The sequence below is a fragment of the Haliotis asinina genome, chromosome 2 (genome assembly GCF_037392515.1).
Source record: "Haliotis asinina isolate JCU_RB_2024 chromosome 2, JCU_Hal_asi_v2, whole genome shotgun sequence".
Taxonomy (NCBI): Eukaryota; Metazoa; Mollusca; class Gastropoda; order Lepetellida; family Haliotidae; genus Haliotis; species Haliotis asinina.
In genome coordinates, this window is record NC_090281.1 from 90,625,391 (window position 1) to 90,645,449 (window position 20,059).

At 39.0% G+C, this 20,059-nt stretch overlaps 1 protein-coding gene across 6 annotated transcripts in view; it reads left to right on the forward strand.

Moving 5' to 3' along the window:
- Nucleotides 1–15,391, forward strand: part of LOC137274572 (rho GTPase-activating protein 7-like) — a 152,004-nt gene extending 136,613 nt beyond the window's left edge. For all 6 annotated transcript variants that reach the window (XM_067807833.1, XM_067807832.1, XM_067807835.1 and 3 more), the window contains 12 exons: nucleotides 2,246–2,306; nucleotides 5,149–6,364; nucleotides 9,993–10,260; nucleotides 10,504–10,925; nucleotides 11,038–11,163; nucleotides 11,319–11,449; nucleotides 11,629–11,823; nucleotides 11,977–12,123; nucleotides 12,310–12,473; nucleotides 12,658–12,783; nucleotides 13,055–13,231; nucleotides 13,493–15,391. In XM_067807833.1, coding sequence (XP_067663934.1) covers nucleotides 2,246–2,306; nucleotides 5,149–6,364; nucleotides 9,993–10,260; nucleotides 10,504–10,925; nucleotides 11,038–11,163; nucleotides 11,319–11,449; nucleotides 11,629–11,823; nucleotides 11,977–12,123; nucleotides 12,310–12,473; nucleotides 12,658–12,783; nucleotides 13,055–13,231; nucleotides 13,493–13,607 — 3,148 coding nt within the window. In that variant the 3' untranslated portion in view covers nucleotides 13,608–15,391. The remainder of the gene's footprint in view (nucleotides 1–2,245; nucleotides 2,307–5,148; nucleotides 6,365–9,992; nucleotides 10,261–10,503; nucleotides 10,926–11,037; nucleotides 11,164–11,318; nucleotides 11,450–11,628; nucleotides 11,824–11,976; nucleotides 12,124–12,309; nucleotides 12,474–12,657; nucleotides 12,784–13,054; nucleotides 13,232–13,492) is intronic.
- The last annotated feature ends 4,668 nt before the right edge of the window (nucleotides 15,392–20,059 follow it).

Sequence of the window (20,059 nt, forward strand, 5' to 3'; positions counted from 1 at the left end):
ATCACATCCTTATGGAAATTACGTTCTTCACATATTAGGTTTTGAGATAATGCAAAGATTTCATCATTTTCCTGTGGAAGTGTGAATATGATTGTTCTCACATAGGATACTTGCGTCCCTGGATCTGATAAAATGAATTTTGAGATAAGCTTTACTGAAGCTCTCAGGTATGTTGTCACTATGAATTAATTTATGATACTTGAAATTATTATTGAATATATTTAGATGTTGAGATGAATACTATATCTGATTGGTCTTAGTCGTAGTTATTTGTGTGGTTTATGTTTTTATTTTAAAATGCATAGAAGTTGAATTGTGAATTTAGCAATTTTTAATCAAATACAATCAAATGTATAATTAATGAAAAAAACTGTGATTATTAATCTTACGATGTCTCATACAAAATAATAAATCATATCTAAAAGAAATATACATAGACAATGACATAACAAAGCCTCATTCACAAATTTTGTAAATATTTACCTCTTTTGCAGTCTATATCATTAACTTGTTTAAATTCCAAGGGAGTGTTTGACCTTTAGCCCCAGAAACCATGACCTGTAAGAACATACTGACCACACACTAGCACACCAGCAAGTGAACGTTTGTTCCACACAACCATTGCCCTGATTAAAAGAAGATTCAGCAACATGATCTGAAGAGTGTAGATTCATGTCTGTAATTAACATTTGTTTTGATAATCAGTTTGTATAATCGAACACAGTATTGTTGCTAACGAGCAGTTTGTCTCTGAGTATCGTTAGGGATTCTTTACTGCTAATGTCCAAGTCAGTCATCAGGGTGTCTCCATTTACTGTGATTGCTTGAGTGGAGTGAGCAGTTCACATAAATCTATAGACATTAATTAATTGCTGTGTCATCTCTTATAAAGAGCCTCAGCAAAGCTTTCCTCAGAAAGTAGAACTCATCCTTAGAGAGCAGTGCTGTTGACAACATGGTGTATCATGTGTATGAAAAGTAGGTTTTGTACATATTTCCAATGTACACTTTGCTGAGTTTGAAACATTGATCAGTATTTTTCTTTTTTTATAATAAACCTTAAAATTTACAAGCAAAAATATTTAAGCACCAAGTAAAAAAATATTCTATACAACATCTGTTTATTTTTTTTCTAATCCTTCAAATTGTTGCCGAAGGTTCTGAGTATCTGAAAAACAGTGAAAGAACACTGGTCATGCTCCTTGCAATATTTTCTTATTCTAGTTCGTATGCAAGTACTGATCCTGCAAATATCTGTCCATGCCTCCCTGTGTTTACTTAATGTGGGGATTATCCATTAAATGTACATTCAATATGTTCTTTTGGCTGTTGTCAAATGCATGGATTCATGTTATAACTGCATTGACAAGAGGGATTAAAAATAAACAGTCTTCATTCCAAGTATTTGCACAATGTCCAGGATCAGCGCTGATTCCTAACAGATACATCTCCAAGTGTATATCAAAGAAACAAGGAGGTTTTTCTTTATGATTAAGTAAACATGGGCCTGTGAGAAGATCCGTCCACACTATAGATCTACTCAGGTGGTTGTCTTGGTGGAAGCTTCAATAGACTCAACGAGGCATGGACTGGTATCCGTTAGGATTTTTGGTTAACATCAGCTGTTGTTTAAGAATTGAATTGACACCTATGTAATCAACAATAGGTGTTGAAATTGTTGTAACAACAAGTTAACAGTCTAAACAATGGGAGAATGTATGGGAAGCCTTGTATCTTTAGCAGGTGTTTGGTGGGCAAGAGGTAGAGTAGAGAGGTTTGGAATACTGTGTTTACACAGGGTGGGTACATTTTACCTTGAAATACACGCAAGATGAGAGTATGTCACACACCTATATATCTACCTGTGCGTCCATCACTGTTACATCCAAGTGGAGTATCCAGTGAGCACTGACCATCTACCTGTATTGAGGTATAACTAACCTTGGAATTATTTGGATGATTTTGCCTTAGGAAACATGCAGCAGTGGTCCAGTTGTTGTAGGTTTTGCGTTTCATTGAGGAATTTATTTGGCCATTTTGCAGTCAATGACAACTTATGGACATAAACTCTTGCACATCTGTAATTATGTTTGATAAATTAGAAACAAAATGCTATAATAAGCTGTACTCTTCCACTAAGCAAGTCAGAATAGGAGTAAAGTGAAATGTTTCTATTCCCTGAGAGAGTGTCTGAAAATATGATTTGACATTGTTTTTTATATGAACGTAATGGTTTTCTCCACAGACGCCTGAACACTCTCAACAGGTGTGCTGTTATGAAGATAGATGCTCATCCACGTAAAGGGGTAAGTCCGAATTTCAAATACAAAAACCTTTTCATATGTTTTATATTACTGTCAGGAAGATATGTGCACTAATTTATCATTCCACGTATAATACTGTATCAGTGTAACAGATGGTTGTAAGTGGCACAATCAATGTGTCAAAGTGCACTTTGTATGGCCACGGTTCACCACCTAGATCTCGTATCACTGCTCTGAGAAGGAAACAAGGGCAAAGAAATTCCTTGAATGAACCATTTGACTTTGAAAGAGAAAGTTTCTTAGTGGGTGGTGTTTGTTTGTTTGCAAACAAAAATATCAAGCTTGTCCTGCACGAACAGAGAATCTAACTGACCTTCACCATGCCCACCTGTATGAAGGAGCCTCACTATGATACTCATCTTCTTGTATAAACACTGGTCCTCTTTAGATTTGTGAAGCCTCCCATTATGGGGTAAATCCTACTTGAACAAGTCAAGAGGGACATGGTATAATTTCTGATCTTCAAATACTGAATGAGATAAATGATTCTTCTCCTCCCTCTGAACAAATATATGAAATAATTAGGCAACAGGTGTGGTGATTAATGAAACATCACAGTGAATTGTGGCGTATCATTCATTTATTTTCAAGTTTTGATTCTTGTATACGTATTGACATTCAAATTTACTGTAGTATCTGCAGATATGGTTGAACTATTCACTAAACTATGATATACTCCACATCCTTTTTTTTTTCATTTAAATGAATATAAAAAACTCAAAATGCCACAATAAATGATAATTCTCATGATGGAGTCGGTTCTACTTATTATATCTAAATGTACACAGACATTCAACAATACCTTAATATGATGATTCAAAATTAATAAATAGATCACAGTGGTTTCTTTCTAGTCATGATCTCTCCATCTATATAAGGACAGTGCTGCCTTTTATTATGTGATTGCAGACTGATGGGCCATTTACACTAACAATAAGGGACTAAAATATTCACCCAGGTTTACTCAACTTAAATCAGAGGAAAAGTAGGAAATCCTGTTGAAAGATTTATTATAAGCAAACTGACTCTAATTCAGTATCATAAAAAAAGGATTTAATTAAGATTGTATTCATAAATTGTTTTCTTCTTTTCATTAGTGGGATGTAATTGTTTAGTGAGTGACAGTTATTTCAGGAATTTATACAACAGCCATTAATTAAATGTAGCATGTTGAAGTGAGATCATTATTGTAATACAAGAAATATTATTTTCATAATTAATGGCAATGACATGAATTAATGTGACAATGATAAGTCCACGATGTAACAGCTTGACTTATGATCAGAATATAGACTCAAGAATCACCGAGTCTGGTTGTGTAGTGTGTGCTTAACCTGTCTGTGACTCCACCATGGATTTATGCTCTCTCAGCAGGACAACTGTGTCCATTACTTATAGCCATTTCCTTACAACATTCAGCTCAAGTGATTCTATCAAGGGAAAACAGCACCTTCCTTGACCTTCCTTTTAAATCATAGTTTGTTAGTTTGTGGAGTGAAATTATTATCAAATTACATGTTTATTATGTAGATTTGTCAATATTTTAAAAGTTCAGAATTGAAAATACTTTAATACTTTGTGATGTCAAAGGTCTACTTGTCAAGGTCAAAAGGAGTTGTTCGCAAGTACACTTAAATCTCAAATACACATTTTTGTATGATTTTGTATAACTTCAAGTTGTAGAATATATGTCAACAATATAAACGTGGTGGTGCCCAGAACCTGGAGAATAAAGTGTGTAACAAGTCTAGAATGATTACGCTATTGTAAATGGTCTCAGCTCTAATTAAGGATTATTCTGGACTCCATTTTGTTTTGTTTTTCGTTGTTTTTTCATGTTGTGCAGATGTTTTAAGTAAGATGTCTTTATTTCTGGACGAGAAATATCAACGCTGGTTCTAACGATCATCCACACAGCCTGATAGTATTAGCTTGGTGGTACAGCTTCAACCACTATAAATACAGCATAGGGTTGGTACAGTATTTATCTTCAACAAGTCGTGTGCCTGGTGATGTGGGACAATGCATTCAGTTACCTCGGGCACACTGATGATCTCACCATTGGAAAACAACACATGTCCCACATATAGCCAGGCCACATGTGCCAGGCCATGGACTGGGCCAAGGGTTATTCCTCATGTATGGGGCCCAGGCTTATATTAGGGGTCTGACATTTAAGATCACTAGATAATGGAAAGCAGTAATTGTATAAAACAGGAAAATCCAATCATTATTCTATGATGGAATGTCCATTTAGAGCAGTTGACCAGTTTGCTGGACTTGCAATTAGGACCAGATTATCTGCAAAATAATTGATATAGCCAGATTCATTTTGCAGTGATGTAGCCTGATCATAAAAAGATGGCTTGATGAAGGGGAATTGCAATGATTAAAAGTTTTACTCGGTTTGTCTCCTCATGAGATTGAGTCATTAAAGCTAAATGTATCTGTATAGTGAGAGGTGTATCATGAGACAGGAGGTATCTGCTTGGTGGGAGGTGTGAAGGGTTTAGTGTCTGTGACTACATATGCTCCAACAGATATGGCTCAAGCCTAGTGGAGGGTACATATTCTTGTGAATCTGTTTTTTATAAAAAATTCAGCTATAAGATTACTCCTGCAACATTCAACACCAAATTCCAGATGATTTTACACTGAATGATGTACTCAAAGACTTATGTATTGATTTGATAACTAATACAAATTTACTTGATATCATTGCATGGGAATTTCATTAGCTGTGTGTACATTCAATGATTTTTGAAAGATTTATTCAATATGTCTGCCTCCTTTGTGCCAGCTAATGTGATTATATTTGCTGCAGCATGAAGATTCAGATGATGAGGATCTGTGTGCACTGAGTAGCCATTGGGAGTACCAGCAGAACGTACGTCGGTGGTCGAGAAAAGATCTGGATCTAGATACCACTCCACCCACAGTAAAATCCAGTCTAAGTCACGACAGTCTTCTTGCTGACCAGGACAGCAGTAGTCCTCCTGAGGACAGTCCAGTCCTTGACAGCAAGATGCCACATCTAGGCTACACGCTGCCTGACCAGAAGACATCAACTCCAGAATCCAATGTCATTATCAGTCCGCGATTGCGAAGAGCAGCCAGTGAGAGAATTCGAAGTGCCAAGAACCTTCTAAAGAAGATGGAGAGTTTTAAAACCAAAAGGAATAAGAAATTTTCCTCTAAAAACATTGTTGAAATCAGTAGTCCAGTTGTGGCAGACCGTGTACACATGCAAGCTAAGATTCAGCATTTGAACTGTGTTGATATCAGTCCAACATCAGAACTGCCTTCATCCCATCTTCTGGGTTCTCCAGTTAGTGATACCTTGTCACCGTTGAGGTCGCTGGGTCCGACAGATGCAGACACATCGGGACCCTCCCTCTCAGACAGTTTGTCCCCAGTGCCAGCACACCCTGTGTTGGAGAGATCCGTGAGTGATAGTGAGAAATCTAGAAACTCTACATTCAGTGAGTACTATACAGCACATTCGCAACTACTACAGAGCTTGGACTCAGAGCAGATTCGGATACACCGGAGTGTCCGGCGGAACAATAGTGATACAAACCTTATGGAAATATTCCTCTTACCTCACGACCACAAACCAGGAAGTTTTCCTAAACGTCTTCAAAATGGATATATTGACACTTGCGAAGATCAAGGAATGAATTATCATACAGGGAGTTTCAGCCTTGGTCGGGATGGAAGCTACACACAAGAACCCTTTGTTGACTGCAATGGACATAAGCGCCGTGGGTCACATGACCCAAGTATGACCAATCGAATAAGCATGTATGACAATATGGGATCCCCTGTGCGCAGTGCAAGTGAACGATATGGGCAGCGGGTCCGCTTCCGGGATGGTGTGAGGTCTTTACAAAGAGAACCCTTGAAACTTGAAACTCAAGAAGAACCAGAAGCCCAAGATGATGAACTGTCTTCTGCCAAAGAGGAACTGGATCTTATCCTCCATGAGCTGTTCGAGAACATCAATGGCCTGAACGAGGCTATCTATGGTAAAACCAACAGTAAGTACAAAGTTTAATTGTTGTCAATATTATGATGAAAAAACATGGGAATCTTTTCACAAGAAACCTAAATTTTAGAAGTCTTCAGTTATGTTCCTAAGGAATAGAGCAAGTCCTATCAGACATTTTCCCAAACTAAAGTAACCTAACCTAACATCAAATCATACTGTACCATAATGAAGTGCCAGATATAAGAAGGGCCATATAAGCTATTAGGGTAGTACTGAACACATAACAGCAGGTTGTCTGATGTTGATGGTTACCTCGAAGAATGTTAATGCAGTTAGATAACAGAGTGCTCACACGTCATGTAGGTTGGATGTTTCTCCTTGGCCAGGCAAGATTAAGTAGGATTTGGGCAAGTCTGTATGACACACATGGTCAGTTGGTGGCCATTGTGTCAGACTACATTTAGATTCCGGGCCAGGTTAATGGGTGTCAGAGAGGGTTGGAGTACTCACACTGACATATATCTGCCTCTTACACTACCAGGTACGGGGCGCCCAGGGATTCGGGGGAGACTAGTAGGCTGCAATGTCTGATCGGTACTGGATACACATATGAACAATTGTACTTCTCCACCTCTCCAAATATATGGATGTCAGTAAACATAAGTGATTCTCATATCTGTATACTTAAACATGTGTGACATATACATAGCGAAACAAGAGCAGTAAACTTTATTTTGACTGTTAATTCAAACTTCGTTTTCACAAGTTATCAGGAGTTAGATGATTTCATGAGGGAGTGACAGTGATCCAGATGACAGGAGTCACTTCCCCATGTGCCCTGTTGCCTTGGTCCATCAGCACTGCACCTGCTAGTAATGGTAACAGTGTTCAACATCTTGTACCAGCTATCAGCTTTTTCCTTCATTAAGCATGGTAAAATAGTATTCCACAGTATGACCCTCTACCACTCAACACCAGTTGAGCAAGTGTTGCTGTTGTCTCCCCTCATCCACAAGGGACCCCTGCAGGTCTGAGTACTACACAAAGGTTAAATGTTCTTCAGATGGGCAGTCAAAATGGCACACAAGTGTTTCTAGAAGAGTTTGTAAATGGAAACTGACATATTGGTTGTAGATTGACAACAACACTTGGGAATAAGTGTCCTGAAATACGTTCATGCTTGTTTCTGATACATACTGCAGCAGGTGCTTGTTTTGGTGGATATTGCAGGGAACCCTGCCACACCAGCGGTAGTGTAGATAAATCTGTATGTGATTACATGTTGTACTGGCAAACAGTGGCTTGTTTTGGGTACTATTGACATGGGTGGCCAGGTAGTCCTGATTCGACCAGTAATGCATTAAACCATGCTCCATGGTTCCACCAAAGTTGTGAATGTCCCAAACCTGCTTTGCTTCAGGCCATCCACCATATTAAACTGACATGCTATTATAGACCCTTAATATTGTTTAAAGCAGCATTAAAACTATTTCAGTCACTAGGTTGGTATTGAATGGCTGTAGGCTGTGATACATATACTTTAGCTTCAGATTTGTGGAGATACACCTGCACAACACACATTCATTAATCCAAACGAATACTTGTTTACCTGGGTGGGTTACATGCAGTAGTTGTTATGGTGAAGTAGGAGCTATTTCAACGATGTCTCCATTAGGAGTAAACAAAAAGTAATGTGTTGCCATGTAGATCTCCATTCTATAAAGTGAATATGGTGAAATCTCTAGCCATGACATGAACCCATGTGGAGACTGACACAGGGATATATTCTGTATCATTTGGCTTGTTAAAGAAACTCATTACCATCTGTTTAATAGGCAGTAAAGGTGTTCCCTCATTTGCTGTTGGATTATCCTGGCTCGCACATAGAGTTGCTTGTTCCATTACATGTAAACACAGACAATACTCACCAAGTCCAACATATTGTACCTACATAATACTAGATAATGTAGACCTCAGGGCCAGGCAATTATGGAGTCTGACTTGCACACAAGCGTGTAAACTGGGCGGACCCCTGTCAGTACAATACACATGTCTAAATAGTGGATGTAATTGTAGGACTGAGTCTGGGTGAGGTTTAACATTATGTTTTCTTTTAAATGTCAACATTTGAACTATTCCCATGAAATTTCAGAAATGAAGGTAGTTAGCGGGAAGGATTTTCTCACACGATTTTTGTGGTTTGACGTTACCTGTTCGTTTGACATGAAAGGGAACTCATGGCCCGTGACATGATCAGCAGTTACACCTGTAATGGTGCAGAGATAATTACAGGTGTGTGTTATGTTAGTTATAATACTGAGTTATCTACCTTTTGTGTAAATATTCCCTTAGTCATACAGTGTTATGTTGCCTTTAAAGTGATTTTTTTTTTTCATTCATTTTTATGAATTATGATGAAGTAAAACATTTAGGAAAGAATTTTCTTTCACACAGTCTGTTAATGCTAAGACGTACTGGTATTAAAGTAAATTCTTGTAAATAGATATGTCAACAATGACTTTGACATTGCACAGTAATGCCAACAACCCCACCCATTAGGAAACAATAGACCATCAGCATGAACAGTGGATGTAGTTTTATTAATTTGGGAGTCATGGTAATATTGAAGACAAAAACAATGGTGAAATCAAATATTCCTGGTTTATGGAAACAAAATGCAAATAAATGCAAACATAAATGCTTAGTTAGCCAGTGAACTAGTGAAGAACAGTGTGTTGCAGAATATTTATTTGCTTTATGTTATCCCCCAGGAGAAACCTTCACAGCTGAACCACACAAACACATATCTAGATTGAGTAATGACGTAGAACTTGTGGGTCAATACAAACATTGTAAGTTAAACATGTCAGTGTACCTGTGAGGTGAGTGACAGGTGAGGGGTTGCGGCTTGGATATGGACATCACTCAGTAGCTGTGGACTCACGGCTGTCTGCCTACAAGTATCCCATGCTGTCCAACATGTTGCTTCCTTTCCTCTCCCCATACCACCAACTGATGTCTCCCAAAAGGCACTGAGGTCAAACTGTCAGCTGAATTTAGATTGGTTGGTTAAATTTCACCCTGAGTGATATCTTGATTCTGAAGATTGAGTGTAGTTTATTATTTAAGTGAAAACATGGAGGAGTAGCCATGTTCTGTCAAGTCCAGATGATGGAAGCCTCTTTCTGTAACTGTCACTGCAAGTCAAACCTTGTAAAACCTCTGTCATGTAGCTGCAATTGAATATCAATTCTTGACATTTAAACATCTTAAGGTGTTGGTCGCAAGGTCCAACTAAAATGATAACTGGGTGATGTGTGACATGTAGTGACAAATAGAACATAACTAGAACTGCATGACAATACATAACTTGTCCGCTCCAAAGACTTCAGAACTTGTTCTCTTTGATCAGGCTTACCTGAATAAGTCAGGTTCAGTTTGATTCACAAGCAGGAGTGAATCCAGAAGTTGGGAGACGTGGGGTGCACATAAATCATTAAATCAAAGGTATGGGGGAAATGCTCCTCAGGGAAAATGGAGGATGCACACCCCCTCTCAATCCACCGTTGTGCATTTTGTCGAACCTGTATATGACCTTTTACTGATATTGGAGAGATTCAAAATGACATTATTACATGCACCAGACAAAATTGTAACATGAGAACCTTTTGTTGTAGATGAGGAAGAAAAGGACACATCATTCCTGGAGGTGGAGAGGGCGCCATCTCTGTCAACTCCGATGGAGGAAGATGTAAGCGTGGACCATGAAGAGGAAGAGGTGACACATGACAATGATATCAGCAGTCAGCTGTCTTCATCACAAGACGCCAGCGACCATGATGACATTCCAGTCGAAGAGCTATCCCCTGACGACTCCCTCGACAACATTGAGGGACGCGAACGCCGAGATTCCGGTGTAGGGTCATCTTTGACCAGAGCTCCAAGGTATGATGATCATGCAGTCACTTGGAGAACAGCAATATACTGATAATGAACAAATGTTTGTTTCTAAATGTTTAGCACTACTGCAAGACTATATCCATATGGTGAAAAATAGATATGGTTTTAAGTATGACAGTGTTAATGAAGAAGCCACTGTATCCTCATGGTTTTGAGTTTTAAATCAATTCCAGTGGTTACAGATATACTTTATAACAAATATTTCACACAATTTTTCTGTGTTTTTAGTGATAAAAAGAGAAAGAGGATTCGCTGGCACAGTTTCCAAAAGTGCCATAGACCTAGTCTCAACAGCCGAGACTTGCAGATCGCAGCACTGTCAGTCCGTCAACTCATGGTGCTACGTAAACTGTCCCTCCTTAAGCTGACTGCAATCATGGAAAAATACTCACCAACCAACAGAACGGGTTGGAACTGGATGGTGCCGAGGTTCATGAAACGCAACAAGACACCGGACTACAGTGACAAGAATGTGTTTGGTCTTCCACTTCATGTGACGCTCCAGCGCAGTGGCCAGCCTCTTCCTCAGTGCATTCTGTATGCGATGCGCTATCTCCGGAAAGCTGCTGGGGATGCACTGGGAATCTTTCGTAAATCTGGAGTCCGTTCCCGCATCCAGAAATTGAGAAATGACCTTGAAGCTCATCCTGGTAAGATAATTTCTTAATGACTAAGATTTATCGTCATCACACTAAAATTATTTACATTTTATGGAATGTCTTCAATCCTCAGAATTTTCATTTTGTGTTTACCTCATTTTAGAAATCATGGACTTTGAGGAGATGCAGGCCTATGATGTAGCAGACGTACTGAAGCAGTATTTTCGAGAGCTTCCTGAGTGTCTGCTCACAAACAAACTGTCCGAGACCTTCATCAGTATCTTTACTCGTAAGTATGATCACAGTATCCTGAACATGAAAGTTACTGTAAACTATGTCAACAGAGGAACTGAAATCACCTGCTATGTTTACATAGAGATCATGTCCAATATTTATCAATATTGCTGTGGAACAATCTTGACCAAATCTGACACTTGTTTCCAGATGTACCTAGTGCTCTGCGTATTGAAGCAATCCAGGCAGCCATAGTTCTTCTCCCTGATGAGAATAGAGAAGTGCTACAATCGTTGCTTCTCTTTCTCAGCGACATTTCCCAGCATGCTGATGAGCATCAGGTAGGTCCAGGGGAGATAACTCCATGTACATTTCAGCCTTTAGGGAAAGTACCACTGCTTACTTCTTCAGTCATTTTGTATCACTGTGATGTTTCAAAATATTCAGATCTGTCAACTAAAATGAGTCCTATTGATGCACTGCTAAATTTGGGGGTAATGAAACTGTTTTCTGTATCTAGATGACAGCCAGCAACCTTGCAGTGTGTTTTGCCCCATCCTTGTTCAATATGTGCGGAGTCCGAAACAACCAGACAGCAAGCCCAAAACGGAATCGTAAGAACCTAGGTGCACCTGAGGCACGAGATCTGCTGGAGCAGAAAGCAGCACATGAATGTCTCACTGCCATGGTCCAGGAGTGCAAGAAAATATTCATGGTGAGGCTTCAGCAGATGGAAGATCCCTATCGGTCAAATGAGCATTTTGACAGGGTATCTTGTTCATATTCCTTAATCTAAAACATGTAGATGAATTTGAATCTATCGTCTCGTTAAACTTACAAACTGACTTGATTTATCTCTGTGTTGCAGATTGCACCGTGGGTGTTCAGCAAGCTACATCTGTCATGCATGGAAGGGGCCGACCCCATGCCTTTCGAAGAGTTCTACAAACACCCACACCATGAGGGCCCTGACTTCAAGTCTTATGGCGAGGAATGCATTCAGACAATACTCAAGGTGAGGTACTCCATACACAGTGCTTTTGTGCTCTTTTTTCCTACAAATGCCATTTTGATTATTTACATGAGTAACCTGAATTACACTGCTGTTATTAAGACACCATAACAGCAATGCATATCATACGAGTCAAATTTTAATTTTGCAGAAGCAACAATATAACAAATAAATCCTATGGTGTTTCAGGAATCTCATGACAAGAACCGAGGCTGGGTCCTGTTCCTGTCTCAGAATGGCACAGAAGTCTGCTACCGAAAACCCACAGACAGCAATCCACTGCGAGAGTGGAAGTGTTCAGTGGAGATTGAGGCACCACCTGTGGAGGTCCTCAACAGGGTGCTACACGAAAGGTAAGTGGAAGAAGAATCTAAAAACTAATTCTTCATTCTAATAGATGTGTGGTACATTAAATGTAATGGTATTTTCCATCTCACTTGAGATATGAATTAGTAGCTACGCCACTTTAGTGTTGTATACATATGTAGTATTATGCCCATGTTTGTAGTTCTGTATGTTTGTCTTGTTTTCTATCAGACATGTATGGGATGAAGACCTTCTGAACTGGTCGGTGGTGGAGTCCCTTGACAAGCATGCCGATGTCTTCCAGTACGTGTGTAACAGCATGGCACCACACCCAACCCGCCATTATACTTTGCTCAGGTGAGATATAACCACGTACGTCACAGCTAGTTAATAAGGAATTAATGTAAGCCTTAGATTAGCATTATTGTAATCCTTAATTGGTCATGGTCTTGAGAAGGTATTCTGAAGCATACAGGGATTCCATATGCATATTTGTTACTAATGTAGACCAGGTATCTGAAGAAGAAAGCTCTGCCAACACCAGTATTTAACAGCTCCATGAAGTGATATTAAATGATGTACAAACAAAATCAGGTTCTTATTTTCTTTTCAATATTGGATATTTCAGATATTGGAGGACAGACTTGGTGAAGGGAGCGTGTGCATTGGTGTCCACATCAGTGGAGCACCCAGATGTACGTGAGATCCAGGGAGTGCAGGCAGTAGAGCTCATGTCTCACTTCCTGATCGAGCCATGTGGGTCTGGGCGTGCCCGGCTCATCCACATCACCCGCTCAGACATGAGGTCAGTACACAAGGAACTGAAATGGAGTAATGGCTCTGCATTATTGTAGGGTACTGGGGGTTACTTGCTGAGATTCATGAGATAGTTTGACTAATTATCTCCCACTTTAAAACTCAAACAGAATTATTAAACTCATTTTAAGTCAATACATCCTAAGAATAGTAGGACATAATATTAAGAAAAAATAATAATGTATAATGTAAGGCCACAAAATAACAGTTTATAGTAGCTCATTGTGTAACATTTTAATTTGTGTTGCAGGGGCCGTTGTCCAGAGTGGTACAACAAGTCGTTTGGCTACATCTGCTCCAACTCCATGGAACGTATTCGTGACTCCTTCCGCCAGCAGACAGACCTCCCTGAGACAAACGTCTAGTGCTTTAGAGAATCTTGACAAGGGCAGTCATTGCCCAGCACAGTGTGTGCCGCCGATATTATGGACAGACGACTGAGGATGGAGTTCCTTGCTTCAAGTATATCATAGATGGAGTAGCAGGAAGCCTAGCTGATATTAAATGAGCAGTCGTAGATGAGTTTAGATGGACGTCTGCTTTCGATGTCTGTTGAATGAGTAGCATGCTACCAGGGCTGTGATGAGATTTGTGCCTTTCTGTAGTCTTGGAGAACATGATATTGTGACTGAGGATGACTCAGGATGACTGAGGATGATGTGTTCAGCTTGTGTATCAAAGACAAATTGTGTTCAGCTGGATTTCAAGGGAAGGGTTGGCTTGCTTCCAATCCTGCAACTGAAACATTGCAATGTTTGTCTACAGGACAATGAACCTAATCAGTTGTCAAATAGTGCTTCTGGATATTTCTGAGATTGATGCTTGAGTGACACTAGTACATCTGCACAGGACTGCATCCCATGGGTTGCCAAGGCAACAGTTGCCTTGATACCTGGTGCAAACGGACTGGATGATAACACGGCAGCTAGTTGCTTTTCGAGGAGAAATCATTATTCAGGGCCCTCCATTTGAATAGTGTGCCATGATTGAAGAGGGAATGTAATACATTGAGCATAACTATTAAGCATAAATACATTGTACATTTTTGTTAATAACATACACATGTTACTGCTGTATATATTTGTTACAAAGTATGGAAGACTGAGGAGGACAATATCACAATAATTGTGTTCTATTTATATATTAAGTAACAGGTAATTATGTCCCAGTTGTGTTCCATACATTGTGATCCGATGGAGTGGCACAGATACAAGGGGAGGTAAATCATGATTGTATTTTTATTCCAGTTCTGCATCATCTCAGTTCTACAAGCTGTAGTACCTAGGGGCAGGAGGTGTGTATGTATATTTTGGCAGCAATGGGGATCCATACTCTGTATGCTGGGACTCCATACATTGGAGTAGAACATTTCAGTTGGTGCTCTGGAGAAGCCTAAAGACATAAGAGATTTCTGTACCTACCTCATTAATTTGTTTAGAATTTTGAAAGGTTTAGTAATTCATAGTTTCTGAATTGAAATTGAAATTACCATCAATTTCCAGATGATTGAGTGCTAACGTTGAAATTAAATTGTTATTGAATCAACAGATTCAAAACCTGCCAAGGCATTTGAAATATCACACTTTCCGAGTTATAGTGCTATATGGATATTTCCATTGTCTTCATTTCTAGTCGCAGATAAATTAGTTTGTAGTGACATGAATACAAGATTGTACACACAGGTTGCATCTGAGACCCAGCGGAGCATTGTTTGAAATATTTACTCATGAACTTCTATCAGTTCTGGTATTATTCTGCTGCTAAGTAACACTCATTTTTTCAGCTTTAACTCATGAAGTCTTTGACTATTCACCATCCCTGTGATATCACTATTTGATACGAGTGATATCACCTACTTCTCCATGTGATAACATTGTAATGTGTTCTACATTGTAATACTGAGACCATGTAATATTATGAGACATAATAGTGTACAATGCTGATATACAGACTGCATGTCAGTGTACCATCAAGCTACAGGCCAAAGTTGTACATTTCTAGATGCCATGATACTGCATTTAACACCACTATACCTCTCATTCACCTGTATAATAGCATCATTGTCAGTTAATGTGTACATGCCATCAGTCATAACTCCTATATGCTGCCATCATTCATGGCCATGGTAAATAAATATGAGAAATAAAAAGACAGTCTTGTTTTGTATCCAAGCAGGCTCTCTGTCCCAAGCCAGATGTTGCATGCAGGTCTACTGCAGGATTTGCATTACATGATAATGTTAATAGAACACTGGATGATCCCGACAGAGCTCCAGATAAGGTGTGTATTTGTGTATTTTACTCAATAAAAAATCACATTTACTCAATGGTTCGCAGTGGAAGCTTGTGAATACTAAGTCAAATGATAACAGAGCACTTTTCTTAAATTTTATTTCATAGCTTTATTCCCAAATATGAATAACCCCAATTTGCTCAAATATATTTACACATACCAACTACGACATTAGAAATGTCTTCAAAAAGGGCACCATTCAAGTGTTCAAATAAGACACTATTAGAGTGTGTATCCAAGCATGACACAACAGTACTAGTGTCCAAACACAGTACCACAATAATGTGTCCAAAATATGACACTACACTTCAGATACACCAAATGTGTAATCTCCAACTTTTTCCACCATGTCTACAAACTAGACCCAAACACACTCCCAAAGTCACCCAATTATACATAGAGAGAGCCACCAAAGTGTGACTGCTCTCATTCAAGTCGAACATTGAAGTGCAAACAACCACGTGCTAATCTGCACGTGTTTCAGCAGAAAGGTTCAGTTGCACATGCGTTCCCGCGAACGTTACTACGTGTCCATGAACGGGGGTTGTTTGGGTGAATCCTTCTGTCCACTCAATTAATTACATATCTGGGATTGAAAAAAAAACTGTGTCAGAATCACTTAAGAACCAATAGGTCTATGATACCTTGTGTACTTCACTCAATTTACTAAATTGACTTGCCCATGATTCGTCATGGCACCCAGACTCCACAACAGCGTTAGCTAATAGAAAACGATGACTATAGTCTGGTTCATAATTATTGAGAATTTGTCTTCTTACTTTGAGCTATCCTAACACCTCAACTGATTCACTGATACTTAAAACTAAGTAATGGTATAAGGGAGGTAACTCATCTTGGCCTACTGAGTATAGTACAATTAGAGTTACCTCCCCTGAATTTGTAGCAGACGTCATTTTCCTCAGCACTGTCAACAATGTCTGCTGAAGATAAAAGAAGGTTGATTTTTGAGTTGTGTAATCAAGGAATTGATGATGTAAATACACTGGCAGAGAGAACAGGAACTCCTCTTTCTACTGTGTATAGGATTAGGAAGAATTTTAAAGAGGGAAAGGATTTTGGGCATCAGAAAGGAGCAGGGAGACCCAGAAAATTGGACTTCTCAGATCGCGTCCGGCTGGGAATTTTAGCGTCTAAAAAGCAAAGGGCAAGCATCTCCAACATCAGGTATGAAATGATAGAAAGGGGATCAACAGTTGTATCAAAATCTACAGTTAGAAGAAATTTGATTGATCTTGGATGGGAGAAAAAGACTGGAATTCTTTCTCCTCTCATGAAACAAGAACATAAAGACAGGCGTGTTGAGTGGTGTTTGGCACATGAAAACTTTGACTGGGAAAATGTGATTTTTACTGATGAAAGCTCAATATGGGTATATCCCAATAATGTGAAAATATTGACAAAGTCTGCGTCAGCACCGTTGTATCGACGACCTAAATACAGCCCAAAGTTTCATGTATGGGGAGGGATATCCTTATTAGGAACGACCCCGCTGTGTGTGTTTGAGGGAAATCTGAAGTCAACGCTACACTAACATGTTAGATAATTTTCTGCTTCCAAGTGCACATGTGTTTTATGGAAATGACTGGATTTTGCAGCAAGATAATGATCCTAAACACACCGCAAAACATGCCAAGCAGTGGTTTCAGGAGAAAAATGTGACTGCATTACCATTTCCTGCATATAGTCCTGACTTAAATCCCATTGAGAACATTTGGGGGATGATGAAGGAATGTGTGAATCAAAAGGGGTTGACAAAAATTGAAGACATGAAGAGAGAAGTGGTCCGATACTGGGACAGCATAACTCACGAGACACTAACCTCTCTGATAGGAAGTATGCCTACCCGTCTTAGACTGTGCCGTGAAGCTCAAGGAGACTTGATAAAATATTAAATTGTTACCTACACAACATGAAAAGGTCAGTTCACTTTCACAATACATTCAATTTTATCTGATTTGTTCTCGTTTAATAATATGAAATGCTTTAGCTATTCTCAATAATTTTGAACCATACTGTATATATAAATACATCATTATAGCCATAACCACTGTCAGGGGCTTACTCTAATAGTCACATAACTTCCATGTTGAGTGTGTAGAAATGGCTGCCAAATGTTTGACAGGTTGACAATTACTAAATACATTTAGTCTGTTCAGATGCATTTCTATTTATATATTTAGAAGAGTTAAGTACTCAATATGCCCAAGGTCTGTGTAAAAGTACTCAGTTCTTTTAAGGAGTGGAAGTATACAAAATGCCAGTTACTCCTCAAAAAAAGTGCAATTACTCATACATAAACAGACATGGTAGTATATACTCAATTGCTTGAAACATTATATGGAGCTCTGCCACATGCCAGGTACCCAGTAAAAAAACCAGACCATATACACCAATCAGTCGCTGTGTTCAAAACTGTGACATACCATCATCAGCTCACACCATTCAACGATCAGCTCAAACCATAATATGAGCATCAACTGACTGTTCATCACAATACCAGATATGAACATGGTGTAAATCACGACATTACAGCAATGACAATTACATTCGGTCACACCACAAAAACAGACATACTATAACCAGGGAGACTATACACAGATATATGTTGAAGATTATCCCTGCAGTCAGTGACGGGTGCGTAAAATATCTTCTACGACGTGTGCGAGGGAAAAACGCCTCAAATCATTGTCTTCAGTTCTTGCTGGTATTCAATAACTACCCACTTTACACATCCCCTTTTACATGCAAAAACTAATGAACGTTATACATTGTGTGTATCACAATACCCATAATTCCCTTTGACCAATATTATCAAGGACAAAATCTCCACAGATCCAGTATAAAGGGTGTCAGTAAAGAGGATCTTAAGATATGGAGGGAGGATGTGACCCTCACTAAGTGTCGTTATCGGGAAATGAGTTTATATGGTGGCTGGTTGGCTGATTTTAACACCACACACGGCAATATTCCAGTTATCTGGCGGGAATCTGTAAATATTCGAGTCTTGACCAAACAATCCAGTGTTCAAAAGCATGAGTATCGATCTACGCAATTAGAATATGTAACGAAGTCCGCGACCCCGACGGCCTGATCCCATTAGTCTCCTCATGACAAGCATGGGCTGCTGAAGACCAGTTCTATACCCCGATCTCCACGTACCTATAGTCTGTACCACGTCTATAGTCTGTAAATAAATACGTTTACACCTGCTAGATGTGGTTCACATTATCTTCTGTGTATTTATATTCTGTGTAAATCTATTCATCATTAATTGGATTCTAATACCGGGCAGGACTTTGTTACCTTTGACCAGGGAGACTGTATACAGATGTACATTATCACTGATTTGTCCAAACGGCATTGCGAACCTAACCCACATCAGGAGGGTAATACTACCTACCTCCCATACCTGTGCAAGTAACGAATGATATACACTCAGATATATAGTTAGCATGAATATATTAAGCGGTTTGGCAACAACAACCTTTCACACACTTCTCTTAGCAGTTGGCTGACGACGAGATTTCGGTGAATTGCCACGACTCTGTTGAAAACTGCAATAAACTCGTACTCATATCTTCCACTAACCTTATAGTTACCTGCAACGATCCTACCAAAATCGCAGTAGTAGGGAAAGACATGAAAGAAAAATGCCTTCTTAATGCATCAGTTAGCATCGATTCTACTGTTGCCTGTAAATAGCAAACAGGGCGTATCTACCATTATAAAGAAAAGACCGTGCTGACACATGATTTTTGTTGAACACAAATTTGATTTATAATTCATGCCAAAGAAATACCTCAAATATTAAGCTTTCCAAATCAGTAAATCTGCTTTAATTCCGAGACAAGGAATGTTTAACAGCTTTACATGTTTCTCCGTCAGTTTTCTGGAGACTTGAATCGCCACCCTTGAAACACTCTTGCAGTGATTCCCGATTGATTTAACCCTTGGTTTAATCCTTGATTTAACGGCAATGTTGACGAACACCTGCGCGAAATGCACAAAGGTTCAAACCTGATTTGACATTTGTTTATACAGTCTCAAGCGACGAAGTAAGTGTCTATCGTGCCATCATATTTAAGGACTATACACTCAGACAAAATACACGTGTTTTCTTTGTGCGTATGTGTGTGTGTGTGTGTGTGTGTGTGTGATTTTAAACTTTACTTTAGTTTAAAACACAGCAGAGACACCGTGTCTCTTTGAAAGACCTGAACTAAACTCCTTCATTGAGAGTCTACAGTATAGCTTACAAAATGCCAAAAAGATGTGTTCGTTCTTTTTAGAAATTCCACCTCTAAACACTGTAAACTGCATAGTATTGTTTAGGTTAACCTCCTAACTGAATAAGAACACCTACATGTAAAACATTCGTATATTACATCCATATTTGGATCGTAAATATGCTTGTTTTCTGTTGGTCTTGGATCTGGATATTCCCGGAGTAAATGCGATTCCTCCTTAAAAGTTCTGCGGTGAAAACTTATAAGCCGAGACTAAA